The sequence below is a fragment of the Sinocyclocheilus rhinocerous genome, unplaced genomic scaffold (assembly GCF_001515625.1).
Source record: "Sinocyclocheilus rhinocerous isolate Xijiao unplaced genomic scaffold, SAMN03320098_v1.1 scaffold138, whole genome shotgun sequence".
Classification (NCBI taxonomy): domain Eukaryota; kingdom Metazoa; phylum Chordata; class Actinopteri; order Cypriniformes; family Cyprinidae; genus Sinocyclocheilus; species Sinocyclocheilus rhinocerous.
In genome coordinates, this window is record NW_015635519.1 from 56,710 (window position 1) to 72,085 (window position 15,376).

Below are 15,376 nucleotides of genomic sequence, written 5' to 3' on the forward strand. Positions count from 1 at the left end.
TATATATATATAAAATAAAAATGTCCTATTACTTTTATTACCTATTACTTTTCTTAGTGATAGTTCAACCTAAAATATAGTTGAACAATTCACTACAATTGTGCCTTGTAAGCCAAACCCTAATCATATAGTAAGTACATGTAGTTAATGAATATTACTCAGTACGTAATTGTATAATTACACTGTTAACAAGGACACCTTAAAGTAAAGTGTAACCCAATTTTATACATGTTAAAAATTACTGTAGTTTACTGTAACAGTGAAATAAATGGACAGACTTTTAAAAGTTTTGGTAACAATTTTTGTACCTTATTTACCCCAAGATAGATGCATATTAGTGCTTCAAACTTGTTTTGTATGGTTTTCTTGTTACAGTGTAATTATACAATTAAGTACTGCGTAATATTAATTAACATGTACTTAGAGTTTGGATTAGGGTTTGGTTTAGGTTTAGTTGGATGCAATTATGCATAATTTAATGTTATTACAATAATAAGTGCAGGTAATGTGTAAAAAAGACACTAAAATTGTTACCAAAACTTTTAAAGTCTGTCCATTTATTTCACTGTTACAGTAAACTATACAGTAAATTTTAAACGTGTATAAAATTGGGTTACACTTTACTTTAAGGTGTCCTTGTTAACAGTGTAATTATACAATTACGTACCATGCAGTGTCAATATAGTCTTGCTTAACAAGACCCTTTAGCTGTGACAATATTCCAGCATCCTCATATCCTATTAAAAACAGAATTTGTCTTTACCCTCTACAATGACATCATTTGAAGGTTCGCCCTGTTCTCCAGGGGGTCCTTGGGGTCCAGGATATCCTTGCTCTCCTCTCTCACCAGGCTCACCCTTCTCACCTGGAGGACCTACACACAGGTACAAAAAATCATTCATTCATGACTTCCTGCAGCACAGTTCTCAAATCATTCAGAATAATTTATTACATTATTACAGTCATGTAATAAATGTTACGGTTATGCTTTATTTTAGTAGATATTAATTAACTCCATGTACAAACTATAGGATTAAGATTAGGGTTTAGTTTAGGGTTGGTTATTTGTAATATGTCATCGTCTTTTACTACTCATAATATACTATTATTGCTATAGTAAGTATATGTAACTTGTAACCACACCTTAAAATAAAGTGTTACAAACATTTTAAGTAAATATAAAAAAATATTGTCTAAAATTTTAGAAAAAGTTGTGTCTGCTCAACTGTGCTCCTTACTGCAAAAAAATGATCTCTATGAAGAATTTCAGAAGAGTTTCAGGCCCCACCATAGCACAGACACTGCACTTGTTAAAATTACAAATGACTTGCTTCTTGCGTCAGACCAAGGCTGTATCTCATTGCTAGTTTTACTTGATCTTAGTGCTGCGTTCGACACTATAGATCATGACATACATCGATTACAAAACTATAAAGGTATTCAAGGGCAGGTTTTAAGATGGTTTAGATCCTACCTGTCCAATAACAATTCAACACGTTCAAAAAGTACGCTGAGTAATAAAAGTCTACAATATTCCCCTTTAAAAAAGGACAGTCTCTGGATGCGAGAAAACAATTGAAGTCCTTGTTTCGCATAATCCACATCGACACCAACAGCCAATGATGTGGAAGAAAACTAGACACGCTGAGAGCCACTGCAAGATTTCAGTAAACACTTTCTTAAAACAGTTCTACTAAGACTGTCTCCAAACATCTGCAAATATGAAGTGTTATGTGTTTTTTATTAGACAATTCAAAGCTGTTTTGGCAATGGTAGTGCAACTTTTAACACCAGAATGTGTACTAAACATTTTAATAGACAAAATCTGAACATATAGCCATATGTCAGAGTGAGTAAATGTCAGCAGCTTAAGGAGCCAAGACCCTTAAGGGAACGTAGGCTGGTTGTGGAGTTTAAGGCCTATATCGATACATTTTCTGAACTAAAGCAAGTGTGGTTGATTGCTAGGGAGTTCTGGGTGGTTGTTGGTTCTAAACCGCTTGTAACATCTACCTAGCCAGGTAAACGGTGCATTTTGAAGCATAAACTGCCAATAAATAATCACTTGCTTGTGGAACTTAAAGTATGGAATCATCATAAAATGTATTCAAATGTTTTCTAGTAATTTCTCCACCACGGTATAAAGAATTTCATTCAGTTTCTACATAATTGATTTGCTGAATGGCACTTCTAGAATGTCTGTGGGCTCTTGTGCTCTCAGAACAGAGCAGTCAGTCAGCTGTTATCATGAGTTCTGCTTTATTCAGTGGGAGATCTCGGAGTCTCTCTGAATCCTGCTGTGACTAAAGCAGGATAAAATTCCCCTCTTATTTTCTTGAGTGGATGATAAAAGCTATAGAAAGCAGCCGGATTTTCGGGAAGAGGTTTGAAAGGAGATCATTTTCTTTCAGAAGACCTTTTTGACTATATTCATTCATGTGCATGATGGATGGATTTTCCATGTTCTTTTGCGTATACAGTAGCTGACCTCTTTTTCCTCGTTTTCCATGTGCTCCAGGCTCTCCTGGCAACCCTGGAATTCCATCTGTTCCGTTATACCCCGGCATTCCGTCCACACCCGGCAAGCCTGGAATTCCATAAAGTACGATTATGTGAGTAACACATTATTTGAAATGCTACACTGAAAATTGGTGTAGAAATAAATTTCACTTGGACAATTTCACAATTGGGTACAAAGAAATGGCAAGTAACAGATTGAATTAAACGTGAAATTCTAAAGTAAAAAGTGCTAATATTTTAAATAGTTTTTTTCTTGTAATTCTTGCACTGTCGTACTGTATTTCACTACACAGAAAAAAGTACACCTATAACAAGGACGACTGCAAAAAAAAACACTTTTTTACATTATGATCATCATATCATTTTTTTTTTTCCTGTGGTAGAATATAACCCATAAACAACATTAAAATAGTTCATTTCCTACCTGGAATTCCTGGTGGTCCTGGTGGCCCTGTGAAAGCCAAAAGCAAACCAAACTGTAAACTTGGAGACAACAGATTCAGGAGATAATAAGTTGTGAAAATAAAAACAACCCATACTCACCGGTCAGACAGACACCTTTAGTACTGTTGCAAATGTCCAGAAGAATTTTAACCTGAAACATATATTGTACTCAAGTTTTTGCAGGTCTGTGTTGAAGAATATTCTAGAAGAATCCAATTATGTAACTGCTGGAGCAAAACTAAAAACAAATTTAAAGGAGCTAAAAGCATTTACTTTTCATTTATGAAAAGAATAATTGTCTACAGATAACACACAAATCTTATATCTATATATATTTTTTTTCATTACACCCTTAGAAAGTAAATAATGTAATGTGTTAATGTAAAGGAATTTCCCATATTGATTTTTTGCAGGTTTTATCCATATTCTGAATTTTGCATTTCATTCTGTTATATGTTAGGGTTAGATAATGCTTATAGACTTATAACATAATGTTGAGTTTACAGGTATTTCTACAGATATTTAGACTTAGACTTTTTGGTTGTTTGTTCATTTTTGTTTTTGTTTTCTTACAGTGTATGATAAAATGTAAAATATCATTTTACAGTATATAATATATAAGAAACATTTCATTAAAAAAAACATTTCCATCTATCAAGAGATTCAGACATATTACAGTTACAACTAGATAAAATAAAGAACCTTACAAAAAATGCATTACTACTAAGTATGTAATAGTTTTTTATAGCTTAACTTAGCTATCATCAGGTTTTGACTTTGTTTTTTTTATTTTTTATTATTTTATTTTTTTCCCCTCAACATAGGGAAAGCAGTCTGGGAGAAATAGATTAAAGTTGACACTTTCCACATTTTATCCACAGTTTGCTTTTGTGTAATCTCCATAAATAAATCAATCATGTCGGTATGAGTTTCTTACTGGCACCATGGAGTATGTCATCATCATCATCATTCCATCCTGCTCTTCTGTTTTGTGCTGGTAAACCGGCCCATGCGTCTGCGGATACTGATACTGGAAATCTCCCAAGACTTCCTCTCCCACACTCCCCTCATGCTCCTCAAAGGGTCGTGTCCCTCGATGCTGCCGGCTGCGTTTGTTTCTGGAGTATTGATACTCTGCCTCATCTTCGTTCACCTGTGTCATGAACTCCACCACGGAGCTCTGAGAAATCTCCACCATCTGCCTCTCCACCTCAGTCAGATGAGCCCACAGCTCTCTCTGCTGAACCAGGAGCAGAACCAGGCCGGCACAGTTTATTACCGTCAGTACGCACACACTGTACAAGATCCAACGCACCTGCCAGGACAACCGGCCACCACACTGCCTAAAGCCTCCGGTTCTTCTCAACTCAGCCAGTGGATCCAGCATTCTGACTTCAATTCAGAATTTCAAAAAAAGTGTTCAAAAACCACGAAACACAACTAACTACAATTCAACACTTTCAAAAGTAAAGCTGAATAATACAAGTCTAGAATATTCCCCCCAAAAAAGGACAGTCTCTGCATGCGAGAAGACAATCGAAGTCCTTGTTTCGAGTTGAGTCTGTGTGCGACTGAGGGCTGCTCGGCTTTGTGCCGTCCTGATGCGCTGGAGAAGAACCCCCCACTTGTGCAGTCACCTGATTTATATGCAGTAGAGTCCATTCTTCAGCATGACCGTGGGTTGACCAGAATAATCCACATCGACACCAACAGCCAATGATGTGGAAGAAAACTAGACACGCTGAGAGCCACTGCAAGATTTCAGTAAACACTTTCTTAAAACAGTTCTACTAAGACTGTCTCCAAACATCTGCAAATATGAAGTGTTATGTGTTTTTTATTAGACAATTCAAAGCTGTTTTGGCAATGGTAGTGCAACTTTTAACACCAGAATGTGTACTAAACATTTTAATAGACAAAATCTGAACATATAGCCATATGTCAGAGTGAGTAAATGTCAGCAGCTTAAGGAGCCAAGACCCTTAAGGGAACGTAGGCTGGTTGTGGAGTTTAAGGCCTGATATGTGATTCTTATAGTGCCCATATCACACAACATGACCCACTTCTGTAGTTTTAATTCGGGTTTTGATCTGATATCAGTTAGCAGCACCTCGCTCTCATTCAGACGGTCTTCAATTTCTATGCTTATTTAATGAATGTGGAATACATCTGCACTCGCTATAATTGGAAATGGCATGCACTGCCAGTATTGATAATTAAAGAAGAATGAATAATTAAAGAAGATAATAAGAATATAGTTTTGCTGGTGCACAGCCAGATTGTTTGTGCATTAAAAACGATGAATTTCCTCTGATAAATGCTGGTGCACTGCTGTATGAAGATGTGAAGTCTGTTGTGTTTTGTGGTCCTCTGCCCTGCAGATGTAGGTCATTGCCAAATAAAACATACAAGCTGAGCTACAAGCTCCTTGGTTGGGTTTGTGTGATCACGCAAGCAAGGAACAAGGTATCAGAGCTGAATAGAGTGTGTACTGACTGAGTATGTGCTTATGCTGAGAGGAGTGTGAAGGTCATATCAGTTCAGTCAGGTTTTTTTCTGTCATTTCTTTAAGTAGTTAGTTGGGTACAACTTCACTGGCAAACAAGGTGCTAGTTGCCAGAAGTCTGGCTTGTAAGATTAATTGGAATCAACTTTAAATCTGTTTTTAGCTCTTTTTTTTTTTGAGGTTAGCCAGGTTCTTTACCAAGAGTGTTATATTTAATTTAAAACAATCTAAAATGGTCAATTAATAGTTTTAATGATTAGGATATGATAATAATTCTTTGATTGTCAACTGTTCATTAAATTAGCTCAAACCCTTTAAAGAGGTTTTACTATATTTGAGGTAATTAGTATCAGCATTGGAGGTAACTCATGTGTTACATAATTAGAACCTGTTAAAACCAATCAGCTTTTTTTCAAAGTAAATTAAATGATGCATCAGAATACTTAAAATGACAAAATACATTTTACTTTATATAAAATGAAACAATGTAACATAATCAATAAAATTTTATTGTGAGAAATAGAATATTGTAACAGGCTTGTTAAAAGTAATGTTCGCTTTACTAGTTAGTACAGCTACTGTATAGTCACCAGACTAGTAGAGAAGTCTGGCTTGAAAAACTAATTGACTTTATTTTTAAACTGGTTTAAATCTCAAATGTATGAGGTCAGTCAAGTTCACCGACTCCCCTAACAGACAATGAAGAGCTGATATAACTGATATCGAACTTAACGCATAACCAGTAAATGATTCAATTTGGCTGACAGAACTTAGTTACACTTTGAGCTGCTTATACTCCTGCTAAATCTACCTGCAGAATATATATGGAGGCAACTAGACAAACAGCCAATAGTGCATTTCAATTATCAGGTCATTAAATGTGAACTAACTTTTCAGCATCATGAATAAAGAGGATGTTCCTTTAGAGTAATAAAGTTGTGTTAGAGATATAAGAAATGTGCCAATTTAATGGGGGTTCTAATGACATGCAATTCTAGATGGTTCCATTGTTCTGAAATGTTCTACTGATGTCAACAGTGGTACCATCAAGACAGATTGTAGTCTGTCCAACTTTTTGAAAGATGTAGTAAAAAAAAAGATTTGTATTCCCATTTAATTGGAATTAATTAGAAGGAAGTATGCAATCCACTATGTTGAAAAGAAGATATAAAGCTGTATGTCATCTGTATAATAATAAAAGCTAATGCCAAGTTTCCTAGTAATATCACCTAAAGAGAGTATGCACAAAATTAATTACAAAGGGCCTAAAACGGAACCTTGTGGAACACCGAAATTTACCTGCAATAGAATGGCCTACACAAGTAGGCATTAAAAGAAATCACATTTTATATGAAAAACAAGAACCTACACAAGAAAATCCAAACGGGTGACATTAATTATTAAGCAGTGAAAAAAAAAGATACTGGCTATATATGCAAGATTTTTATAAAACAGGCCCTCAAACCTCAGAGAGGTCATTTGAGTGGATATTGGACTGTGTTCAGTAAAAGGAAGTGGTTTGGCTTCTCTCCCTGTGCGTTGTCTCAAACATTGCTGTTATTATCTGTGATTTGGCACTCCTCATGAGAAACCCGAAACAAACGTCCACTCTCAACAGCCGCACGGCTAACACTGCTTTCACTGAGCTGAACACACAACCATCACAGAGATCAATGCACACTTTCCCCAGGTTGGAGGTGTTGGTGATGGACTGCTGAAGTAATTCAGTGGATGGACAATAAACATGGCATAATCATGAAAAATGAAACTGTACTTATTGAGTTTTGTAATTAATATTCATCACAAAATGCAGTAAAACACAATATAAGCACTTTCCTAGATGTCTTTGTAAGAAAGCACCAGCAAGAAACATAAATGTAAATGGCCTATAAATTTATGGTTGACAGTACTCACAATTCTCTTCCTTGTGGCTTCCTACCCACAGTTTTGCTACAGGGGACAAACAACTTATTTGACGAAATGCGAAACTCAAGGACCACAAAGGCCGTATTGAAGTGACGACATATTTAAGTGACGTGTCTTTCAATGTGCAGAGGGACACTTTGTTCTCCAATGAATTAAAGATTACTTGTTTCTTTCCGAGAAAGACATTCCAGCTCCAAATACGTAGTGTGTGATGTTGCTGCATGTTCAAAAGGTCGACTCCTTTATGAGAAACTCAAAGTCTTTATTAAGAAATTTTGACATCCAAGAAAATTCCCCTTTACACCTCTATGTAGTCGCATAACTCAATATACCACACAAGTCAATGAAATGAATAAATATCAGTCATAAATGATTAATTAAATGAGCAGAAATATGTTGTTAATATTTCTTTTAGGTGGAAAAAAATAGCAGATCACAAATCACATATCACAGAAACATGAGAATGAGTATATTTAACTCAGAATTTGTTTACTCGGAACACTCTAGCAAGCACTTAAACATACTATACATGCTAAAATCACCTTAGCAGCCACACGTCGATGCCTGTTTTGCATGGGTGAAGGCCACTCACTTTTTTTTCTCCATACAGTTATGTAGGTTAATTGGTAATGGTTTCTTATTTATGGTACTGTAACTTACAGTAACATTACAGCTTTCGTCCCCCTGGAGCAACCTGAAGTTAATCGTTGCAGTGGTTCAAATAACCCCCTTTGGGCCTTAATCCAGCTACATCTATCTAGTTAAGTCCTCAGGGATTTAACCATTAAGCTGCTGCCAAAAAATATTGACCTGCATTTAATTCTTCTACATCATAACTAAGAATCAAAGTGAGATGGTGAAAATAGAGTTAATACAGCAGATGTGTCAAGGTTACATCAGTATGTATTTGTAATGAGATGTTCAATGTCAGAGAACGAATGTGTGAAATGAGGGTATCACACACATTCACCTATTGGCACATGAACTATTAAGGATCCTCCCTTTACACAGAAAATGCCAGAATGCTGCATGCATCTGCTCTGACCGCACTCAAAGATGTCAGCTTATTTCCATAAATTCTTTAGCGCTGAAAGTGGGCGTTCAGTGAATTCACAATGTCTCTGAATCTGATAGACACACACAAAGAGGGCAAACTGAAGACACAAAATGACTTTTGTGTTCACTGTAACAATTTGTTTTTGTTTTAAATTGAGTGGTGAAAACCATAAAATACTTAATATTGATGTTTTAAGACTGAGTAAGAAACACATGAAGAAAATTGATAATGAAATAAATTAATTTAATAATAATTAATAATGGATTTGACACAGCTTCTGGGTAGGGTGGTCATCCATACGGTTCTAGGTCAGACTGTCTGGTTTTGAAATACCATATCTGCATTTTATCCAGAGATATATAATAAACAAATGAAGAATTAAGAGAATGAATAGACAAATAAATAGACAAATAAATAGGCTATGTTTAAGTTAATATTTAGTGGCATACATTTTAGATATATTTACTGAATATTGTTTTTTTTTTCAGTATTTTGCCAACAAAAAGAGTTACAAACAAAATATAGCAGAACCTTTGCATCTCCGTTTGACACAGTGGCGTTCCTGTATGATTCAGCATTTTTGAATGAATTAGGTGAGTCAGTGATTCATTGTTTATAGAGACATTTATTTATAAAGTCACTTGATTTGTTCTGAAAGAATCAGCCATTTTGAACAAATCATTTGAATGAATGATTCAGTGGACTCACAGTGACTTGTCATTACCTACTGGCAGTTTTAATTTCATATTTAAAGTATTGCTTAATTTTCCAACATTTCCTATTTCTATATTCAAATATATTTCATATTTATGCTCTTTTAATTTATGCTATTTTAATTGCATTTATGCCACTTCTGAGCTGCATTATATAGCCTGTATATACCCATATTTCCAAATGCCACTTAAGATAAAGATTCTGTCCCATGTCTGTAGTTCATTTGACTGCCCTATAGTGTCTTAATATTCTAACTTATTACTCTAAATTTAAGAATTTAACATTAACGATGATATATTTGTTTGTTTTATTATCCACTTGTTTTGGAAAATTGTTAGTTTGTTTGCTAAGAAAAGTAACAGTAATAATACTTCTCAACAAGCTGCACTGGTTAGAGGTTTAAGTCAATAACCTCTAGTATGCCTAAGTCTGATGAACTTTGTTGAGCAGGAGGGGCTGTAGAAGGTCATGCCGCAGATGTCTCATATCTCCTAAAGTCTTTGATGTCTTAATGAAAAGATGATGCAGGGATGAGTTTGGCACAGCTGAAGGTTCGCGTGGCATGACAATGTTTTGGAAACTGATGCTGAAGGACACGAGGAGCACACAAGGTTACACTGAGTTTTTATTTTGACTTTTGATTTATCCTGATCCAATCCCATGGAATCACTCACATATAAAAGTGTGTGTCTAAAGTACTGCTGCTTCAGACTTGAAGAAGCTGTAATTCTCAATCCGTTCTTATGGCAGGTGAACTTCTCCAGCCTTGTGGAATGAAGCTGGTGCATCTCGGTGAAGCTGCTCTGGACATTCTGATGCAAGGGGCCCATAATAGCACTGACGGTGCCCAAGACAATGTGTGCGGAGCCATGGCCACACTACTGCTGCTGTTACTCTGCCTGCTGCTGGCCATCAAACAACATCGGACAAAGAAAGACCATGTGCCAGGTCGGTAGGGTTTATTTGAGATGTTGTCCTTTATTATTTAACACAGCATTTTCTTTATCAAATCCATTACAAATACTCTTTTTGAACCGATGGTTGTGGGAAAGAATATTTTCAGTTCCTATCATGCAGTGTTTTGCCTTTTTATCCTTTGTTAGTGACTATGCTATCTACATTTTTGGTAGATAGTACTGTGTAGTCAACATATTTAGAAAACAAAGGGTTTCAATTCTAATTGGATAATTAAATGTTCACAGTAAAAGTAAGAGCCCCACACATGATACATTCATTATTAATGTCCTAAAAACTCCATGTATAATAATTATGTAAATGTTGTTTAAAAGAGATTCAGATTCATTATTGCATGTCACATTCTCATTGTGTCAATTACTTGTTTGCTGCAATGTGTTTTATTCAGGTCCTTGTTTCTTCCTGGGTCTGGGTCCTCTTCTCTCTTACTGTCGGTTCATTTGGTCTGGGATCGGCACTGCCAGCAACTACTACAACAGCAAATACGGAGACATTGTGCGGGTCTGGATCAACGGTGAGGAAACTCTCATCTTGAGCAGGTAAGTTCTCTCTCTCTCACACACACACCATTCCTTGTGAAAAAGACTTTACACTTTAGCATAATTTTAAAAGAGTATTATTACAGAAATAATATACTTTAAAAGAATTTACTTAGTGCAAACTGAATGTAATGTTTACAGGTATACACTGCATGTTATTTACAAATAATGAAAATGTATTCTAGTTTAAATTTATATTAAATGCAGTTGAGTGCATATTTGTAAGTATTTTTTTATAATTCTATTGTCTATTTGAAACGATCAAAATGTACTGTCAAATACACTGCCAAGCATATATGGTAAACTAAAGTAAATTTCAATGTCAGTTCTAGTGGAACTTGAATGTCATTAAATATATTTATAATTACATATTTGTAATGGTGAAGTTCTGTACATGTTAAATATATTAACTTTAATTGTTATTATTACAAATAACACACTACAGTTAAAACTGCAATCACGTTCTTTGCATATTCTTTAATATGGTAGTCAATATAATGATTTAAAATGTACTATAATATGTGAAATATGTGTGTGTGTACTTATATGTGTTAAGAAACAGTCATGAAAGTGTACTCTTCAGTTACACTTATGTGGGTTTGTATTTCATTATTATTATGTTGTTATTATTATTTTATTTTACACAATAAATGAACTCAAATGTGGCATGAATTTCTCATTCTAACGCTGTGTGTGTCACAGGTCATCTGCTGTGTATCATGTGTTGAGGAGATCTCTGTACACCTCACGCTTTGGGAGCAAACTGGGTCTGCAGTGTATTGGGATGCATGAACAAGGCATCATATTCAACTCAAATGTGGAACTCTGGAAGAAAGTCCGCACCTTTTATGCAAAAGGTGGGCATGCTTTCAGTAATAAGCAAGTTATGATATATTAACCGTGAAGAGGCTGATTTAAATTGCATGAGCACTTTTGATATCTCAGTGTCACAAATAGCATTTTAATTTATTTACATCATTTTATTTCAGGGGATTTTATCAGTTTTTTTTAAATAGCAAAATGTAGCAGTAAGAGGTGCTAAGCATATTTGTGTGTGTGTGTGTGTGTGTGTGTGTGTGTGTGTGGCGACTTCAGCTCTAACAGGTCCAGGGCTTCAGAGAACTTTGGAGATTTGCACCACTTCCACAAACACACACCTGGATGATCTGTCTCACCTGACAGATGCTCAGGGACAGGTGGACATCCTTAACTTACTGCGGTGCATTGTAGTGGGCATTTCCAACAGACTGTTTCTAGGAGTCCCTCTCAAAGGTCAGTCCTAAGAAACACTCAGACTAACATACAGTACATCATCTTAAAAGAGCATACAGACACTTAAAATCACATTTAATAATCTGTTTGATGTTTTGCTATCTAAAGCAAATTATCTAATAAATGTTATCTAATAAATCTTACCAATTCTAAACAATTGAACAGTAGTATATTTTTGTATGCTATGTATAGTGGCATTATGCAATTTTTAATAATGTGCTTAAAGGGATAGTTCACCCAAAAATGAAAATTCTGTCATTTATTACTCACCCTCATGTTGTTCCAAAACCGTAAGACCTTCATTCATTTTTGGAACACAACTTAAGATATTTTTGATAAAATCCGAGAGCTTTCTGACCCTGCATAGACAGCAATGCAAATACCATGTCCAAGGCCCAGAAACGTAGTAAGGACATTGTTAAAACAGTCCATTTGTTTTAGGGTGAGCTATCTCTTTAAGGGCATGGCAGATGTTCTCTCTATTGTTTGTGATCTCGTGGTTAATTCTGCAATTTTAGTATCTGCTATACATTGAAAACTCATTATATGTTATATGTAATTGCTGGTTTCTTGTTGCTGTGTTGCAGAGCATGATCTGCTTCAGAAGATTCATAAATATTTTGACACTTGGCAGACAGTATTAATCAAACCTGATGTTTACTTCAGACTGGACTGGCTTCACAGGAAGCACAAGAGAGACGCGTGAGTTCATGAGATGTTGTTTTGGAGATGTATGTACAGTACTGTAAATGCATGCACATACCATAGTATATGAAAGTGATATCATTTGTATGGAACACTTTATCACAAATGCAGAACCCAGAGAGCTTTAAAACCTTCTTTTAGGACTGAATTGGTTTTCTTTTGTGAACATTTTTAAAGGCTTTGAAAGTGTGTTTTTTATGCTCTGTGTGTGTGTGTGTGTGTGCGTGTGCATGCATGTGTGTGTGTGTGTGTGCGCGTGTGCGCGTGTGCATGCGTGTGTGTGTGTGTGTGTGTGTGTGTGCGTGCGTGTGCATGCGTGTGTGTGTGTGTGTGTTTCAGTCAGACGTTGCAGGATGCCATTGCAGCTCTGATCGAGGAGAAGAGAGTTCAGCTGACACATGCAGAAAAACTCGACCATCTCGACTTCACAGCAGAGCTGATATTTGCTCAGGTGAATGTGACATGCCAGAACGTCACACACACTTTTGAAACATGAATAAAAATGACTGACCTGTGTGTGTGTGTGTGTGTGTTTAGAGCCACGGGGAGTTGAGTGCTGAGAACGTCAGGCAGTGTGTGTTGGAGATGTTGATCGCGGCTCCAGACACTCTCTCTATCAGTCTGTTCTTCATGTTGCTGTTGCTCAAACAAAATCCAGATGTGGAGTTAAAGATCCTGCAGGAAATGGACACTGTCCTAGGTATGAGCAGACACACAAGATTCAGTCATCGTACTTTAAAGGAATTATTTCCTCATCCTTACTGTATGTCATTTTCAACCTGTATCTTCTGTAGTACACAAAAAGAAAAATGTTGAAGAATCTTTTCATTACTCTTTTCCATTTACTGAAAGACTCAGAATTATTCAGTTTTGACAGTGTAGTCAGTGTATGTTTGATCCAGATGTTTCTCTGGTTATTTGAACATCATGTTGTGATTGTGTTTTGTAGCAGGTAGGAGCCTGCGGCACTCACATCTGTCCAGGTTACACATTCTGGAGAGTTTTATCAACGAGTCGCTTCGGTTCCATCCCGTCGTGGACTTCACCATGCGCCGGGCGCAGGATGATGATGTAATCGAGGGCTACAAAGTGAAGAAAGGAACAAACATCATACTGAACGTGGGTCGGATGCACAGATCCGAATTCTTCCCCAAACCGAATCAGTTCAGTCTGGACAACTTCAAGAAAAATGTGAGTCTTCATTATAAAATTTGTTTCTTGCCTTATATTCCTGTCTTCAGTGCCATTATAAACATTTACTATTAGCCATCACTCAAATAAATATTTAAATTCAGTATTAATAAATTAAGAAAGATTTTTTTTTGTTGTTAGAGAATTTTTCAAATATATTTTATATTATTATTTTGTATACATTTTATATATTTTTTATGATTCTATATATAAAAAAAAGATTCTGAAACTGTTGGAGGAAGATCCCATGTTAATTGTATTATATTTTTTAAATAATTTTTATATTTTATTTTGTATGATTTTAACACTTGTATTTAAATCCTACGCAATTTACCTTTGATCTATTTTAAAATACAAAACTTAAAAATATATAGTCCAGCAATCAATGAACAGTGACTTTTAAACTTATAATTGCATTGTTTCATTAATCTCCTTATATACAGTAATTATATAATATCTACCAAATTGTTTATCATGTTTATCTCCCTTACAACCTTACAAAAAAGCACTGTGGTTATTATAGAATTTTATTTTTTATTTATTTATTTTACCAAATTATTTATTTTTACCAAAGTAACATTGTTATAACAGTTATTGTTACTATTTAACTAACCCAGTATTGTGACTATTGTTAATACTAATTGTAATAGTATAATTTGAATTTCCTTCAAAAGTGTAAAGAATTTTCACAATCCTTTATAATAGTTATTTTATTTTATTTTAATGCAGAAACCATTCATTTTTCATTATTTTCTTTAAAAAATGGCAATACAGTCAATATTTAATCAATCAAAATAGTATGTTTTAAATAGTATGGCAGCACCAACAATGTAATACCTTTCTCTGTCTCTCTCTCTCAAGGTGCCGAGTCGTTTCTTTCAGCCGTTCGGATCAGGCCCGCGGTCGTGTGTGGGGAAGCACATTGCTATGGTGATGATGAAGTCTATTCTTGTGACACTGTTGTCTCGTTTCTCTGTGTGTCCTGTGAAGGGCTGTACTGTAGACAGCATCCCACAAACCAACAACCTTTCACAGCAGCCGGTGGAGGAGCCCTCAAGCCTCAGCGTGCAGCTCATCCTCAGAAACGCTCTCTGATTCACCACTAACATATCTACTCCTGTGTCATTATTACCATGTATTTATCTACTGCTTTAGTAGTCAGTTCTTTGGATATTTGTGTTTAAATTTGTATGTAATTCAGTGTAAACGTAACTGTTGTTATAATATTGTGGCTTTCTGTGGATTCTGGGTGTTTTTTTAACTGTTTATAAAAGTGAATAAATGTATTCTTAAATGATGTAACACTAATTAATTCTTTTTTTTTTTTTTAAATAACATTTTTAACATTTAAAATTAGTAATGTAATTTTTACCAATTTTAAAATACAAAAATGTCAAATGTTTTTTGTTTTTTTTAAAGTGGAAAGCAAAAGCAAAACACACTAAAATTATGGAAAATAAACATACACAAATTTATACGGTAAAGAAATTGAAAAAGAAATAGAAAATGCATATTAAACAAATATAA

At 35.1% G+C, this 15,376-nt stretch overlaps 2 protein-coding genes across 2 annotated transcripts in view; one reads left to right on the forward strand and one right to left on the reverse strand.

The window, feature by feature from the left end:
- LOC107746950 (gliomedin-like) overlaps nt 1-4,670 on the reverse strand; it is an 8,780-nt gene extending 4,110 nt beyond the window's left edge. Inside the window, exons 1-5 of the mRNA XM_016561308.1 lie at nt 3,902-4,670; nt 3,064-3,115; nt 2,945-2,971; nt 2,489-2,587; nt 764-874 (exon numbers count right to left, since the gene is read on the reverse strand). Of these exons, the coding sequence (XP_016416794.1) occupies nt 764-874; nt 2,489-2,587; nt 2,945-2,971; nt 3,064-3,115; nt 3,902-4,351 (739 nt within the window). The 5' untranslated portion in view covers nt 4,352-4,670. The remainder of the gene's footprint in view (nt 1-763; nt 875-2,488; nt 2,588-2,944; nt 2,972-3,063; nt 3,116-3,901) is intronic.
- A 5,240-nt stretch (nt 4,671-9,910) lies between these two features.
- On the forward strand, nt 9,911-15,093 carry cyp19a1a (cytochrome P450, family 19, subfamily A, polypeptide 1a). Its single transcript, XM_016561289.1, has 9 exons — nt 9,911-10,115; nt 10,531-10,681; nt 11,384-11,538; nt 11,777-11,953; nt 12,541-12,655; nt 12,998-13,109; nt 13,196-13,358; nt 13,608-13,849; nt 14,711-15,093. The coding sequence occupies exons 1-9, from the start codon at nt 9,911-9,913 to the stop codon at nt 14,942-14,944; spliced, it is 1,554 nt and encodes a 517-aa protein (XP_016416775.1). The 3' UTR covers nt 14,945-15,093.
- Nucleotides 15,094-15,376: the final 283 nt, after the last annotated feature.